The following is a 16615-nucleotide window of genomic DNA, read 5'->3' as shown; positions in this document are numbered from 1 at the left end:
GTTATATAAGCCCAGTTTCTCTGCAACTGCTGATACTCTTCAGTACTTCAGTTACCAGGCTAATCTTTTCTCAGATCCGCTGTTGTTGGGAGTCAGTCTGTTGCCTTCATGCTCCCACGGTATTTTCTTTCCCACAGTCAGAACTAAAGAACACTGCAGCCCTAATAAGCCTTTCTTTTGCTAGCTAACGAGCAAACTCAGTAACGTGGGTCACTTATAAAGTATCTTTGGTTCAGTGCCATTTGTGGAGAGGGAACTGGAAAAAATAGACCTTGGAGTGAAGCTGTAGGAACTCATGGTAATAAATAAATAAATCCTTTTTGTAAAAGCATAAAACCTGGAGATCAGTCCCATATATATGCTGTTTGGCTCTGGTTTGTGGTTCTTAGTGCTATTCTGGACATCCGCTCTTAAATAGAGTGTTACAAAAATACACTGCGTTTCGTTTGCGTTTTGTGCTGAAGACTTCTTTCTGTTTGCAGATTTGTTTGTAAATGCATCATAAACAGACAGCCCAGAATGAAGAAAGCAAGCAGGAGTGTTGGCTCAGTGCCCAAAGTGCCTGGAGTAAATAAGACTCAAACAACTGAAAAAACCAAACCGGAGAGCGGCTCCTCACTGTCTGCAGTAACAAAACTCTCCAAACCTGGGACATCGGCATCCCTTTTGAAGGTAACAGCTGCTACAGCCTTCTGACTATTGCAGTTTTTGACAAGAACGCTTTAGAAGTGTACTATTTTACAACATGTTTTCAATGCAACTTTGTTTGTTACGCAGGGGACTGAAGGGAGTTGAGGTGGTTATGCAGCACTGGGCAGGGCGATGGGGTCTTGTGTGGTGTTGGTGCTGTATTTTCACACTGCAGTTTGTGGTGGGAAGGAAGGCGGTATTCTTCGCAGAAGTTGCTTGTTCTGCAAAGGAGCGAAGTGGAAGTTGCATTGGGATGAGTGTTATTAGTAGTGTCGTGTGTTATGCTTGAATGGTTTGTCAGTGACTGATGGGATTTGAAGAGAGCTATGTACCATTCTGAAACAAGAACTAATGAGGTACCTAACACGAGAAACTTTCTGACATTGGTGATCCACGTCAGGTCAGCACAGCTGCATTCTTCTGGCTGTTTTGACCTTTCCTTTGTGTGAGCTGTTGCTTGAGCTGAACGTGCACAAGTTGATTCTTGCTCCTAGAACAAGTTCAAAAGTAGAGTTTCTCCCGTATGTTACCGGATTTAGGATCATACACTTTTCAACAACCAAGAAATAGGACTTAGCAAGTTGTGCTGGTGCAGAATTTTTGACCTGAGAGCGCATCAAGGCTGGACTGATGTTCTGAGCCTGCCCGCTCTGCCTCCCTGTCCTGGTGGAGATGTGGCTGGGCTCCCCTCCTACTGCCTGTCTGCAGCCCAGTGTGCAGAGCTGCAGCATTTCTGCAGCTGCCCTGGAGCAGAGGAGCATGCTGAGGATAAGGGCTGGTGTGTGCAGCTGGGACCTGAATCTGTGCTGCCTACTGGCAGCCAGATAGGCCATGTACGTAGCTGGCAAGATGTAGAATTAAGAAATTGAAGTAGTTGAAGTCGCTCTGTAGTAAGTTTGCAGAATTGCCAAAGTCTGTCTTACCCTTTTTTTTCTCTGTTGTGGAATAGCAGTTACTACTTCTGCAGTGAGCTGCCAAGCCGGCTTTCATGTAGATTTTTCTCCCTGTGTGCCCCTTCTACTCCCACCACTCCATTTTTCTTAACTTGAAATAATCTTTTGATGATTGTTGACACTTCTCATTTTGCATTTCTAGAAACCTCTCAAAGAATACAGAAACAAAACCTCTTTGTAGTTTACTGATCAAATTTCTTAGGCGATACCTCTTAGTGAGGTAAAGGAGGAGGATGATCTAACACTGAAGAAATCCGACCCAGTCTGCTTTCACAATTATACTTCTTACTTTAGTAACACTTCTGGCTATGTTTGGGTGTTGGATTAGAATTTGACAATCGTCTGTTTGAGGTACAATGAAAAATTTCCCTATGATTACTGCAATTTATCTCAGCTTTATGTTACAGCCAGGCTTACTCATGCAGTTGGGTGTCTCCTCCTTGTCAAGCTGCTGCTGTGCTAGTTGTGTGACTTAATGACTTTTTCTTATTTAATCTTTTCTGAGTGTTCCATACTCAAAGAAAAAGTTAGTTGATTGTATTTTTGGACTTATGGTTGCTGTCAAATCACCTGTATAATTTCCGACTTGACAGAAATATCAACAGTTTATTTTGTGTGGTCCTATATTTGATCTTGTCAATTAAGCTTTCGGCGTATTGCTTTCCTTAAAGTAGTTTGTAGGGTCTTCTCTTAGATGTGATAAAGTTGTGTGCATTTGGTAAGTTTCATCTTGAAAACAAAACAAAGCATGGCTGACATGAGGTGGTTTTGATTGCAGCAGCTTACTGACTTCTGCAGTTCTCAAAATAAGTGTGCATATATGTACGAAAACCTTTAGGTTGGTTGTTGAACAAAAGGCAGGTATTAAGGAACAGAAATGCACAGGCACATTACTTGATCAGTAGTGCAGTTGAAAATGGCTTTCTAATTCTAGTACATTTTTTTCTGTCTCCTTCATGACACAGCTGTAGGGTGGTGCTTTGCTTTGGGTGAGAGGTGGGGGTCTTTAACCATGCATTGTTCCATAGTTTTGTCTTTTCAAAGTGTTGAGACAATGAGTGCCGGAAGAAAATGGGAGACCCACCCTTCAGTACAGCTGAATGCTGTTCCAGAGGTCGGTCTGTGTGCTGCAGGGTGCCTGTGTGACATTGACCAACTGTTTCAGAAACTTTTTCAGGTGACCTTTCTCGTAAAATTTTGGTTCCTGCTGTGCCCAGGACTTGGGTGAACATCCACCACTTTCCCACCTGCACACACACGTTATTACAACAGACAGCTCACAGCCACCCACCCCTCCCTTCTAACCTGTCAAAAAATATTCTGTGCGAACAGCATTGTGCTCCTTGTTTTAAGATAAGCATTTTTTGACTTCTTCAGCCAATGAGCTTTCAATCATGTTAACAATCACAGCTGTAATTAGACAGCAGCTGCACTTGGTGCACATGAATTGCAAAATTCCAGGGTCCCTGAAAAGTCAGAATGGGCTCTAACATTTGGATATTAAAAATTAGAATGTATCTTCAGTATTCCTGTGTCTGGGCTTCAGTGATCTGTTTGCAAAATGCAATAACTTAATTACAGATTGTTGTGAAGTTTAGTATTTGAAGTACTTCAGTGGAGCAATAGTGAGCATCAAAGAAAATCCCACGTAGGAATAATTATGTAGATAGATAAAAAAAGGATTTGAATGAGGTGCAGTAAATAGGATACGCATGTTGGGAAGCTAATGTGAAATGAATTATAGAGGCAATTGTTCAGGTTTCATTGCACTGAAAGAAATAAAGTTGTGGGGGGGAAAATGGAATGTGAATTGGACTGCATTGGCGCTTCTAATTATTCGATTTTCTAATCTTTCAGTTTTTAAAGAAGGGTTTTTATTGCTAAGCAGGGATGCAGCATTTCCAGTAAATGGGAGAAACTTTTTTCCTTGAGAAAACTGTTTAATAAACATACAACATTAATTTCAGTTCCAATAAAAATATATACTGTAAAAATACTTCGATTTCTCAAGTTAAGAGTGGTTGCTATTAGGGAGCATTCAGAAGAGTGCTGCTAGTTTGTAATTTTTCCAAAGCTTTGCTAAATAGTTTTCCCTGCCAACAGTGTAGTGTTACAGTTTCTCTAAACTGTTTACTAATTGGCTGCAGAGGAGGCAGTGCCTTCCAACCTACCCTGGAAATAGTGCATGGGTAAGTCAGAGGGAGAACGGCTGGCTGAAATTCCTTTGTTCAGTAAGGGCTGGAGATGACTAATGTCAGAAAGCCTGCATTTAACGTAGTACTCTTTCTTCAAGCTGAGTCACGTCTTGACCTATTTGGCTCGATAACGTGCTACAAGTGTTTAAAAGCTTAATCTAATTTCTCTGCTCTCTTAGCAAGGTACGAATGCCAAGAGCTAATAGTCTGTCTGACTGATGTCAGACTCAGCAGAATCACTGTTATCAATGTTGCTAACTGTTGTCAAATTCTCAGCTGCAGAAAGAAACGATATAATAGAGTGAGATGGAACATTGGTTTTAACTAAGCATATGTAAATTCATTCTTAATGTATAAAATCATTATGTCTGGCTTACACTATTTAACATGGATATGTATGTGATACAGAGATGACAAATCTGCAGAATTTTAAGTGATGATGCAGAGCACCTGGCTGGGACCTTTTAGCAGGAATGCTGGTTGAGACTTCAGATGTGCTATCTGAAGAATATCTGAAGAATATGCTATCTGAAGAATAGTAGAATTACTCAGGGAATGCTGTTAACCTTTTAAATAATTTTTGGTCCTTATAATAGGAAGAATGTTTAGCCTATCATGATTGTTTCTCCTTTTGACAAACTGCATTTTAAAGTGTGGTACCGTCTGCCAATTCATACTTGGGTACTTAGTATTTTTAGATGTTGCTTTACTCTGGAAGATGGATTCTCTATTTGGGAATCTGGCTCTTGATATCCTTGTGCTTGTTACATTCCAGGCAGCTGTTGTGGCTAACAGTAGCTTCAGGAATGATGTTAAGAGGTCAGACAAAAAGTGCATGAAACAAATGTCCTGTCTCTGACAGTGCCTAGGAAGGAGCATGAAAACAAGGCTGAGTTGAGGGAGGCTTCCCCTCCCCCCCCTTGTTACTGTCTCTAGTGGTTTGTGGCTTAGCATTTTGAGCTAGAAATGGTATTTTATTTATCTTGGATTGATTTGTATTGTTGCTAGGTTTCATTTCTGTTGAGAATTTGTCCAACAGAAAATGCTTGGTCATGTTCTCTTGAAGAACATTATGCAAACTTCATAGTGTTTGTTGGTTTATTTTTATACTTGGGGAACCTTTCCATCAAAATAGAGAAAAATTACACTTCTTTGTAATTTCTTCTTTATACACTTCCCTGTGATTTCTTTTTTTTTTTTTCCCCCACACTTTATTATCAAAATGTTGATTATTTCCTCTCTCTTGGCAGAGAGGAGACTTGGTTTCTATGGTCAGTTGTGTGTAAGTAGTTGAAGTTCAGTTTCAACTCACTTGCTCTGCGCTGCGCAGTGCAGTTACACTTCAGCATACTTGCACAGACACAGGACTGGTCAAATGTGTACTTGTTAAACTGATGGAATCCTTCACAGAAGAAATGTTGGCTATGCAAACTTGTCAGCCAGCTGTCTGTAAGCTGCATCTTACCTTTCTTTCAGACTAAGAGCAACGATGACCTCTTAGCAGGGATGGCCAGTGGTGGTGGAGTGACAATGACCAATGGAGTCAAGGCAAAAAAGAGCACGTGTGCATCAACAGTGTCTTCAACTACAGGGACAACCATGAGCACTCTGGAAAATAAACCTAGAACTGTTGCAGGTAGATGGATATACTGGTTCTTGAAGATGATAATTGGGTAGAATTTTATTTTCCTACCACGTAGTGTGGATGCAGACTGCCTAAGGAAGCGGTTGGTAAGGCCATGGTCAAATAAAATACCTTCTGTGCTTTGGCCTTGATCCTCTTTACATATTTTGTAATGCTGTAATTGCCATTTTGGAGGCTGCTCCTTTTAATTTTTTTAGTACTGCTTATGTAGCTACTGTATAATACCAGATCATGTAATTAATCTGGAGAGTTACGGTTTAATTTGTCTTTAAAAGATTCAAGCCACAAGCATTAAAACTTTAAGATATGATTGCTTGTTACAGTCAACGTGGGGTTTTTTTTTAGTAAAAAAGTAAGAGAGCTTTCATAACCTGTGCAGAAAAGTGGAATTATTTAATGTGCTCTCAATACAGATGGAAATACGTCTTGCCTTCCTCACTGTGTTTTGGATTCAGTAATGCTTGCAAAGCTGTAAATCCATCTGGGAATAAAATAGCAATAATTCATCTATGCCTGTATGAAATGTGATGAAATAGAGTAGAAAGTACCCTTATGTTTTATGTAATCATAATACACAATTCATCACTGAAATGCTTGCATTCAAATCTACTGAAAAGAGTGAAATTTGAACTTGCAGAGAAGCAGTGCTTTTGTATTTGTACGCTTTGTCAGAAGCATTTAAAGACAGGAAAGAAGAAACGTGTAAACATTACGGTTAAACTAAGGTTTGAGGTTCAAAATACTGCAGCAGTATAGCAGTTGAAAATAAAATGCATCAAATAAAATACAACTGCTGTACCTCATAGGTAAGTTTATTTAAACGTTAACTGTAAATTTATTTTATGGGATGTGTTTGCCAGCATAGTTTAGAAAATCAGCCATTGCACGGCTAAAAAATACACAGTCTTACATTACAAATACTGTATTTTAAATGAGTATTCCTAACTTTCAAAATCTGTACAGGTTCCACGGCTAGGCGTAGCACTTCATCTGGAACTAAAGAATCGAGCTCTTCTAGGGAAAGAATACGAGATCGTTCCCGCTTAAGCCAGAGTAAAAAACTGCCTCTGGCCGGACAGGGCAGCAATGATACGGTACTGGCCAAACGTTCCCGTAGTCGCACCAATCCAGAATCGGATATTCGGATGAGCAAGTCCAAATCAGACAATCAGATCAGTGACAAAGCTGCATTGGAAGCAAAGGTGAATGATCTTCTGACGTTAGCAAAAACTAAAGATGTGGAAATCTTGCATCTGAGAAATGAACTAAGGGACATGCGTGCTCAGCTGGGACTTAACGAAGACCGAGTTGAAGGTGATGAAAAATCTGAAGAAAAAGAGGCCATTGTTGTCCATCAGCCAACTGATGTAGAGTCTACGTTGCTACAGTTACAGGAACAAAACACTGCCATCCGAGAAGAGCTCAACCAGCTGAAGAATGAGAACCGAATGTTAAAAGACAGACTAAATGCATTAGGCTTCTCTTTGGAACAAAGGCTGGACAACTCTGAGAAACTCTTTGGCTATCAGTCTTTGAGTCCGGAGATTACAGCTGGCAACCACAGTGATGGCGGTGGTACTCTGACATCTTCTGTGGAAGGTTCTGCTCCTGGATCGATGGAAGATTTGCTAAGTCAGGATGAACACACTCTGATGGACAACCAACATAGTAACTCCATGGATAATTTAGATAGTGAGTGCAGTGAAGTTTATCAGCCACTGACATCGAGTGATGATGCTTTAGATGCTCCGTCATCTTCAGAGTCTGAAGGCGTACCAAGTATAGAAAGATCTAGAAAGGGAAGCAGTGGCAATGCGAGCGAAGTGTCTGTAGCTTGTCTGACAGAGCGGATACATCAGATGGAAGAGAACCAGCACAGCACAGCAGAAGAGCTCCAAGCCACGCTTCAAGAGCTTGCAGATCTGCAGCAAATAACGCAAGAGCTAAACAGCGAGAATGAAAGACTGGGAGAGGAAAAAGTAATCCTGATGGAATCTTTGTGCCAGCAAAGCGATAAGTTGGAACATTTCAGCCGTCAGATAGAGTATTTTCGGTCTCTTTTAGATGAACACCATATTTCCTATGTGATTGATGAAGATATGAAAAGTGGTCGCTACATGGAGTTGGAGCAGCGTTACATGGACCTTGCAGAGAACGCCCGATTTGAGCGGGAGCAGCTGCTAGGTGTTCAGCAGCACTTGAGCAACACCTTGAAGATGGCAGAACAAGACAATAAGGAGGCCCAAGAAATGATAGGGGCGTTGAAAGAACGCAATCACCACATGGAACGGATCATTGAGTCAGAGCAGAAGAGCAAAACAGCAATAGCATCGACCTTAGAGGAGTACAAAGCCACGGTAGCCAGCGACCAGATAGAGATGAACAGGCTGAAAGCTCAGCTAGAGCACGAGAAGCAGAAGGTGGCTGAGTTGTATTCGATACACAACTCTGGAGACAAATCAGATATACAAGATTTGCTGGAGAGTGTCAGGCTGGATAAAGAAAAAGCAGAGACACTGGCCAGCAGTCTGCAAGAGGAGCTGGCGCACACTCGCAATGATGCCAATCGCTTGCAAGATGCCATTGCTAAGGTAGTGTTTAAAGTCGCTGTGTTTTTAACATCACCTCTGTATCAAGACTTCTGCTGTTGGTCATTGCAGGTCTTTCAGAAATAAAGGATTAATTACGAGGCTAATCGGGTTGTGGTAAGGTTGGGATTAATGGCTTTCTTCACTTCTGTTATGAAAGTGCTGCAGGCTTTTTTTTAAAAAGTGTATCGTAGAATCACAGAATTATAGGGAAGGCATTTGAGTTGGAAGGGACCCTTAAGGTCATGTAGTCCAAATTCCCTGCAGTGAACAGGGACTTCTGCAGCTTGGTCAGGTGCTCAGAGCCCCATCCAGCCTGACCTTGAATGTCTTCCAGAATGGGGCTTCTGCTTTCTCTGGGCACCCTGTGCCAGTGTCTCACCACCCGTATTGTGAAGAACTTCCTTATATCCAGTCTAGATCTCCCCTCCTTTAGTCTGAAACCATCTCCTCTTGTCCTGTCACAGCAGTCTCTGCTAAAGAGGTTCCCCTTTCCTTCTTACAGCCTCTTACAGATATTTTCAATATCTGTAAACCTGCTGTCAGGTCCCCCAGGAGCCTTCCCTTGTTGAGGCTGAGCAGCCCCTGCACTCTCAGCCTGTCCTCATAGGGGAGCTGTTCCATGTAATTTTATTTGCTAGCTAAAGGTTTTAGTTTTGAGTGAAAAAAGAAAATTTAAGCTTTTAAAAAATCATTAAATATGGCAAATACTTGAAGATTTTTAGTAATGATCCATCCAGGAGCAGCTTGTGTGTTAATTGTGTTTTGTATCCAAATGTTGTAGTTCTAGAACACCTACTGTGACTTAAATGAAACTAATTTATCGAGTAAAAATGTCCTATCCATTATCCATCTGAAGGTAAGTCTTCCTGATAAGAACGTTTGTCAAATGTGTTGTCTGAACTATATGTTAATTGCAAATCAATAACCAGTTAGAGTGAATCCTAATTAGAGATTTAAAAAATTAAAATTTTAATAATTAAAGTTGGGTAGTGCTATTAAAATAAATACTGAAGCAGGTAATTTAAAGCAGGGCATTCTGTGGATTAAAATTGGTGCCTGTGCTGACCCGCCCTCAGCCATGACCTTGTTTTTTGCTGTTGGGCATGGGAGTGAATGTTAAAGAGCCTCTGATCTCAGCTTGTTATTTAAGCTGCAGTTTCATGAGGCAGGATAAAACGGTCTCGCTGTTCCTGAAAAGAGGTCTACTGCCTTTTCCTTTCCCTGTCGGGTGTTTTTTTCAATTAAGCAGATCAGTAGCTTCTAAGACCTTTCTGGGAACTGCTTCAAATCGCTGATACGTCACATGCACAAATATGAATCTTGCTAGTAGGTTAAGGAACTAGCAAGCACTAATATCGATGCACAAGAGGGTGTGGGCTTCTCTTGGCAAGATAAAGAGAGGATGAAGACTTTTTCCCCATTTCCATAGCAGCTAGATGTTAAGTTGCATCAGCTGCTCTTGAAATGTCAGTACTGTGGTTCTTAACTGCTTTCCCTGAATACAGGATTCTGCTGCTAGAGTAGCTGAGGGAAGCTCATTTGTTCAGCTTGGGAGCAAAAGAGTTTGACTCTGGCACGGAAAAATAGTTGCACATACAATTTGAAAGGTTTATGTTTAACTTCTTGGCCCATGCCCTTTCCTATGGTTGCAAAAATATATTGTAGGTATGCTTTCTGGAAAACTAAGTGTACCTTTAAGGGAATTCACTTAAGTTATGACACATGGTGTTTCTTTTTCAGGTTGAAGATGAGTACAGAGTATTCCAAGAAGAAGCCAAGAAACAAATAGAGGATCTTAACGTGACTCTAGAAAAACTTCGGGCAGAGCTAGATGAGAAAGAAACTGAGAGAAGTGACATGAAAGAAACTATCTTTGAGTTGGAGGATGAAGTAGAGCAGCATCGTGCTGTGAAGCTTCATGACAACCTCATCATATCTGATTTGGAGAGTAAGTGTTATGTGTTGCTTGGGTAAAGGTAATGATAATTTAAGAACTTATGAAGCAGAATACTGAAACAGTGAAAATATTCTCATTTGTGTGAGTTCAAGTCACCCTTATAATGCTAGGGAAAAAAAAGCCAGGTTTTCTTTTCCAGTCCCAGTGGCAGTTGGTGTGTGAACCAAAACTTGTGAATTGAGAATAAATATGAAATCTGATAATGCTGTTTTCAAGGTACTTTTTGAAGTAGGAAAACATATAATTACAGACTTAATGATAGTGTGCTACTTGTACATTTTGGAAACTGGATGATTGATGTATTTTTTTAAATAATGCTCTCTTTTTCAAGTGCCTGAATACCAAGATTTACCTGATAGCTTGAGAATGTGAATAACTGATGATTTCTTCCCTCTGACTCACTGTACAAGAAATGGATGGAGCCTGTAATGAAATTCATATTTACTGCACACTCACCTATCTGTCTGTGCCTACGTTCCCTCTCTGATCTCTGAGACCTGCTCAGACATTCCTACCACAGGCTGGAATTCTGCCATTAGTCTCCATCTGAACAAGAACTTGGGCAGCTGTACATTCTGAAAGCTGTTATTTGTGCTGTGCTACTTAGGGAATTCAAATGCCTACTGTACTAAATAAGATAATGAAAAGCTACAGTATTATTCCTTTTCACTGTAAGTAAAATGTTTGTAGCAAGTATTTTAAATTGATCTGCTATCAAGGAAAGATAGTGGTTTAAGTAATCGAAACTGTTTATTCAGCTGAAGAGTGGTGTTTTCAGATGTGGGTGTCAGCTTAGTTTCCCCAAGCAGTGTTTCCTTATCTTGCAAGACAATTGCTGTTTCACTTTACAAAATTGGCTTAGCTTTTTATTCTTTTTCCTGCTCTTTTCGTGCCCAAACCGAAGGAACATATTCAGGAATGGGAGTTCAGGTGTATGGGCAGCAGCTCTGATGTTGTTCCTGAAGTCATTTTATAACAAACACTGTGAAGGATGAACACTTCTCTACTTGCTTTTTTTTTTCTTTGTCTTAACTGAAATCCATTCATACAGTCAAATAACCATTCAGGTGTTTACTTAGTAATACCTAATTAGAAGGCAGCTGTGATTTTTAGATGCTTCTGCCTTGGGAATATGGCATGTCATTTTGACAGATGTTTTGTAAGAATGTTCTTGCGGTCTCAGAAGACAACTGTAACAGTTCAACTGGTAAACTGCTGCTGGAAAAAATTCTATTGGTGCTGAGATTTTCAACACGTTGCTATAGTCTGTTACTCATCTCTGCAGAAATAGTTCTGAGAGGTCAGCTGGGCTGTTTGGTGTGGTTACTTCTGGAGGAAACGAGCATCTGGAGAGTGGCATCTAGCGACCATGAGGAGGGACTGCACACAAACAATCGTGGCACTGCACACAACATGTAACAAGCTGAATGTTAATAATTTGTATTGAAGTCGCACAAAAGTACATATTACTACTAAATTCTCTTACGTTGATCAGACTTGTGGTCAAATCTGTTTTTCTACTAGACAAATACTGTGCTTTTAAATGTGGAGAATTGAGTTGCACGTTTATGTGAGCAGTAGTTAGGGGAATGGTGGCTTTTCAGCCTAAGAAAGTAGGTGCAATAAAGAGCAGTATAAGACTTTTTTTGTATGTGAGCTTTTAAAATATGGCAACCTCTCATTTGCCCAGTGTCAAGTATGGGAGAACTTGAGAGAATATGAGAGAGCTTGCCTAATGACAAACTTGCTGGCTGATTGAGAGTGGTGCTGAGATGACAGATAAATGACAGGTGTTAAATGGCAGAAAATTATCTCTTAATGAAATCACAGAAGAGAGACTTTACAATTAGGAGGAAGATGCTTCATTTAGGAGCTGATGAGTTTGCATTTGGTGTTGATGAGGCGCTGCTCGCCGCTACGTGACTAAAGAGTCTTGTAGGATCACGTGATGCTCTGGCCTGACTGCTTGGGGCATGCTTCACTGCAGGCTTTCCTAATTCTAGGAAATAGTTCAAGAATCATACAGTGAAACATGTTTTACAGCTATTGGAATATTAAGTTACCAGATCTTAGCTGTTAGTATATGAATATGAGTGCCTGAAAAAAACAATGATCTCTTGGATAAGGACAGTGGAATTCCAATGTCACTGATTAAAAGCATGTAGTATGCTCTTGCAGTCAGCCCAGGTGTGGCAGAGCCCGCAGTCAGTGGCACCTGAACTTGCCACCAGTGGGATAAGGAGTCTTAGCCGTAGTGATTCTGGGCTGAATAGGGAAAAGAAATGCTGAAATAACCCCTAAGTTCCATGTTACCACTAGGCACAGCAAGCTGAAGCTTCCTGTGTGGGGCCAAGCATTGGCACAGAGGTGTTGGTGAGCAGGAGGGCTGCAGCAGAGCCTTGCACTAGGTGGCGTATGTGCTCTGCTTTTCGTGTGCCACTTCAGACAGACTTCGGTAGTCAGGTAGCCAAGCTGGCACAGTCATCGTCTTTGCTAAGGGAGGGAAAAAAAAATCTTCTGTTCTTCCCAGCAGTTAACAAATGAATTGGTATGGAGGATTTTGTATCGTGATTTGAAGAAAATTAATGTTTGTAGGTTAACTTGTCGGTTGTCAGATGTTCTGATGCCTGAAAATACTTGTTGTACGTTCACTTACTGTAAGGTATGAGCGTTAAATGTATCAGTTCTCTTCATCTATCAATATTGCAGTCAGTACATATTTTGAACAAGAGTAGGTGAGCAAGAAGTGTGATACAGCTAATGTTCAGTGGATGAGTACTTCTACTATAGGGCTGTCAGAATTACTTTTTAATACTATGTTATTTTCAAAAGGACCTTGACAGCAGCTATCAAGCTCATTTTTTACAAATGATGGTTTGTCCTTTTCTACATAATGTTGGAAAAAGAAATCGAGCATTAGTTCTTAATTATTTGTGCACTTTAGAGAAGACTGGGGGAGGCAGTGAGGATGCAGCGAGGAAAGGTACTGCAGAGCAGCTGCACAGAGGCTGCTGCCCCCTGCCTGTTACTGCTGGGCTTTTGGCCTGCAGTTGGTGGCACAGTGTGAAGAGTGGAGTTGAGCTGTAAGAGGGGAAATCCCTTACCTCAGTCTCTCTAAGTTCCAAGTTCTTTTCAGTTCTGTTTTTCTGAATCTCTTCAATGGATTTGAGGTCTGTGCAGAGGTAACTGTTTTCAACAACTGCTGTGAAATGCTCTGTATTGTTTATGGTAACTGCAGAATATTCAGACCATTGTGTTTCACTTCAAAGCATAAATATACTAAAACTTAATGGTGCGTTTCATATCTCACAAAAGCCCAAAACAATGGCATTATACAACCTTAGCTCTGCATGCATTTATAGTTTGTGATTTATGGTTATTTTTAGATGAACTGCAGATTGCTTTCAGTAGTAGAACAAATCTTATTTTTAAAAACATTATTTGAACCACTTGTTAAAAGGGCCACCATCCACTCGGTTTCATTTCAGAGTGCTCTTTATACTTGCCATCACAGCTGAAAGATACCTCATTTGCAGTATTGTGTTGGTGTTCTGCCGTTGTTTTTTAGTTGCTGGTGGTTTTCAGCATATTTTTAATGGAAAAAAGCAGTGGGGAGAGGGAGAAACTTGTGTAATTTTCACCTGAAGCTGCCATTTCAGTGCTGACTTTATCTCAACTAAGTTTTGTACACAGACAAGCAAAAAATGGGAGACCTTTTTCTTGAGCATCACAGCAGCATGTGATTTGAATGGCTTGCTCTGTTAAGGTTGTCTTCAAAGCTTAAAGATCAGTTGGAGGCATCTTAAATTGTGCAGTCTTGTAAGAATGAGATTCGTACAGAAATATGTCTAATTTTACTGTTTCAACTTTTGCAAGCCTGAGAGGTTATCAGGGTTTCAGACCAACTGAGGTTAAATGATCCTTGTACAGAAATCAGCTGTGGCGTTTAAAGCCTTTGAGTTGGGGCTGTTGAGACAACGCTGAAGAATTTCTTCTGATGAAGAAACCAGAAAGAATTCCATGGCTGAAAAATTGTTATGTTCTTGTGAGCTTAGCTGAGGCTTTTGAACATACATATCAGCATAAATGGGCTTAAATGTGTACTTAGTCATTGTTGCCTTTGATTTAAACATTTTGAAATGCTTACTGTCTTCCACTTAGTCTGCCACAGCTTCATCTTCACTGTTAGGATGAGCAATTTGGCAGAAGACTGAAGTGATAGGTGTGCTCAGGGAGAAGGTGGTAGTGGTAGAACATTGAATTGGAGCAAACCATGGATTCAGTGTTTTTCCTGAGCCCCAAATAACCAGGTCAGAATCCTGGAGAGTGTTTCATCTTGGGAAATGAGACCCCCGAAACCTTATGGTATCCATTTATCTGCATGAATGTGTGTATTATGCACCTTCAGTCTTTGTGAAAAGGTCGTTGCCAATACATAGTGAAAGTGTTTCTTTCCAGCACAACTTGGAGCAATGAACCTGAACTAAACAGTTGGCCTATCGGTTTTACCTTTTGGAAATACACGGTGCTATAGAAATGAAACATCTTCCAGTCCAGGATCAGTGAAGGGACACGCTAATGAGAGGCTTATGCTGTGTTCTTCTTCATTAGTTGCTTAGTTATAAGAATGGAGTAATCAATCACACTGTCCTTCTGTATTGAATAAAGTACCAAATGAATAATAATTGCTGTAGCCAGCCTGTCAGACGCCGTGTTAGGAGCTGGTGCTGATCACCCTGCATACCCTTTTGTACAGCTGCTGACAGAATTGAGGAACCATCTCTTTCATAACACAATTGCGTTGACTGTTTGTCCCTTTGCTGTAAACGTACCTTGTTTCTACTCCAAATAGTAGCTTGATAGACAGGAATGTATAATTCTTGTGGACCAAGTGGAAATTTATCCCCACTGAAGGCACAGCAGCGTTCTGTGAGCTGCTTTGTGGCGGAGGAGGAAATTGATCAGGAGGCTTAATGTAGTTGCAGCTTACAATTGAAAATACCCATGTTAGGGTCTTTCCGTATTAATGTGCTCACCTACCAAATAAAAATAGTACATACTGTTTTTATTTGTTTTTTGTTACTGCTTTGTCATCTTAATGTTGTGATAGGAATTGTTCGATTTTGCTGTTCCCCCACCAGTCACAGAGCAGTAGGTACCTATTGAGTTTTTCTGTCAAATTAATTCTAATAATACTATTTTTCTCTAGATGGCTTTGATTATACAAAAGTGTTCTCTGAGTAAGTTTTAAAAAACATTTATAGGTTGTTTCAGTTGCTGTTTCTTAAGTAAATGGAGCCTTGACTATAACGTTACAGGGAATTTTACTTTCTTTCCAGATACAGTTAAAAAACTTCAGGACCAAAAGCATGACATGGAAAGAGAGATAAAGAATCTTCACAGGAGACTGCGGGTAGGTTGAAAACCAAAAAGTGCAATAAATTATGGAAAAAGTAATATGACTAAATGTAATGCCACTAAAATTACTGGTGAGTGCAAGGCAACGCAGGGGAATCTATTTACCAACTGACAGAGACTGAAGATTAATTCTGAAAAACTCTCAGCGTTCCAGAAATGTGGTGTTGGACTTGGGAGAACATGTTCCTGTGTCTGCTAATGTATGGTTTAATACATACATTTTCAATACTATGAACATTCTCTCAATTTCTAGGAGAGAAATTCATGACCTTTGAGGTTGTTTCCAGCAAAACTTGTTGAATGTAAGTTGTAAGCTAGGTTATGCACAGTACCGGTGGTGAGTGCCTTAATCTCTCCTGAAAACTGTTTGTTGTAGTAACAGGGGGAAAATATGAATAATATGCATAACTTTTTTTTCTTGCTTCAAAATTCTTGCTGCTGCTTTCAGTTTAACGTTTTATTTGCTTATAGGAGGAGTCAGCAGAATGGCGTCAGTTCCAAGCTGATCTCCAGACTGCAGTGGTTATAGCAAATGATATAAAGTCTGAGGCCCAGGAAGAGATAGGAGACCTAAAGCGAAGATTACACGAAGCTCAGGAAAAAAATGAGAAGCTCACTAAGGAGTTGGAGGAAATCAAGTCACGCAAGTAAGCAAGAGACAATGGGAATATTGTCTGTTTCATGGGGGTTATGATTTTGAAAATCCAGTATGTGTTATCAAGACTCTGGAAGCTGTAAATTGTTCCGCTCACTGTAAACAAGTTGCCTTATGCAGGCTTTCAGGAGTAATATAGGTAAATGTAGATGAAAAAGTTATTTCTCTTCTATATACTCCTCCTCCAAGAATATTTAGTTTGGCACTTTGGTACAAACCTGTTTCTCCTAGAGGATTGTTCCCCGTTAAATTCTGGACTTGATTTATCTTCCCTCAGAATGGAAAATAAGAAGTGTCAACTTTTCTGTGCATCATGAATGCTTCCCCTTGGTAGCCAGGGCTTTTGCTAGGATAAATACAGATGTTGTTTTACCTGAGAAGAAACCTTCCTCTGCATACATCTTCTACTGTTTTCTTTCCACTCATAATTATTTCTGGGAGTAATTAGAGGCACTTGATATAAATTAACATTTTAAATGAAATACTTCAGATTATAATGTATTCCAGGTTG

General features: G+C 40.2%; 1 protein-coding gene across 9 annotated transcripts in view; it reads left to right on the top strand.

Annotated features, from left to right (window-relative positions):
* SPECC1L (sperm antigen with calponin homology and coiled-coil domains 1 like) overlaps positions 1-16615 on the top strand; it is a 61624-nt gene that overhangs the window by 9121 nt on the left and 35888 nt on the right. For all 9 annotated transcript variants that reach the window (XM_015275323.4, XM_046901160.1, XM_015275324.4 and 6 more), the window contains 6 exon segments: positions 483-672; positions 5315-5474; positions 6447-8074; positions 9815-10022; positions 15371-15444; positions 15921-16096. In XM_015275323.4, coding sequence (XP_015130809.2) covers positions 520-672; positions 5315-5474; positions 6447-8074; positions 9815-10022; positions 15371-15444; positions 15921-16096 — 2399 coding nt within the window. In that variant the 5' untranslated portion in view covers positions 483-519.

Source organism: Gallus gallus, chromosome 15 (genome assembly GCF_016699485.2).
Source record: "Gallus gallus isolate bGalGal1 chromosome 15, bGalGal1.mat.broiler.GRCg7b, whole genome shotgun sequence".
Classification (NCBI taxonomy): domain Eukaryota; kingdom Metazoa; phylum Chordata; class Aves; order Galliformes; family Phasianidae; genus Gallus; species Gallus gallus.
The sequence above is the reverse complement of the archived record's forward strand: the minus strand, read 5'-3'. Positions and strand labels throughout refer to the sequence as shown.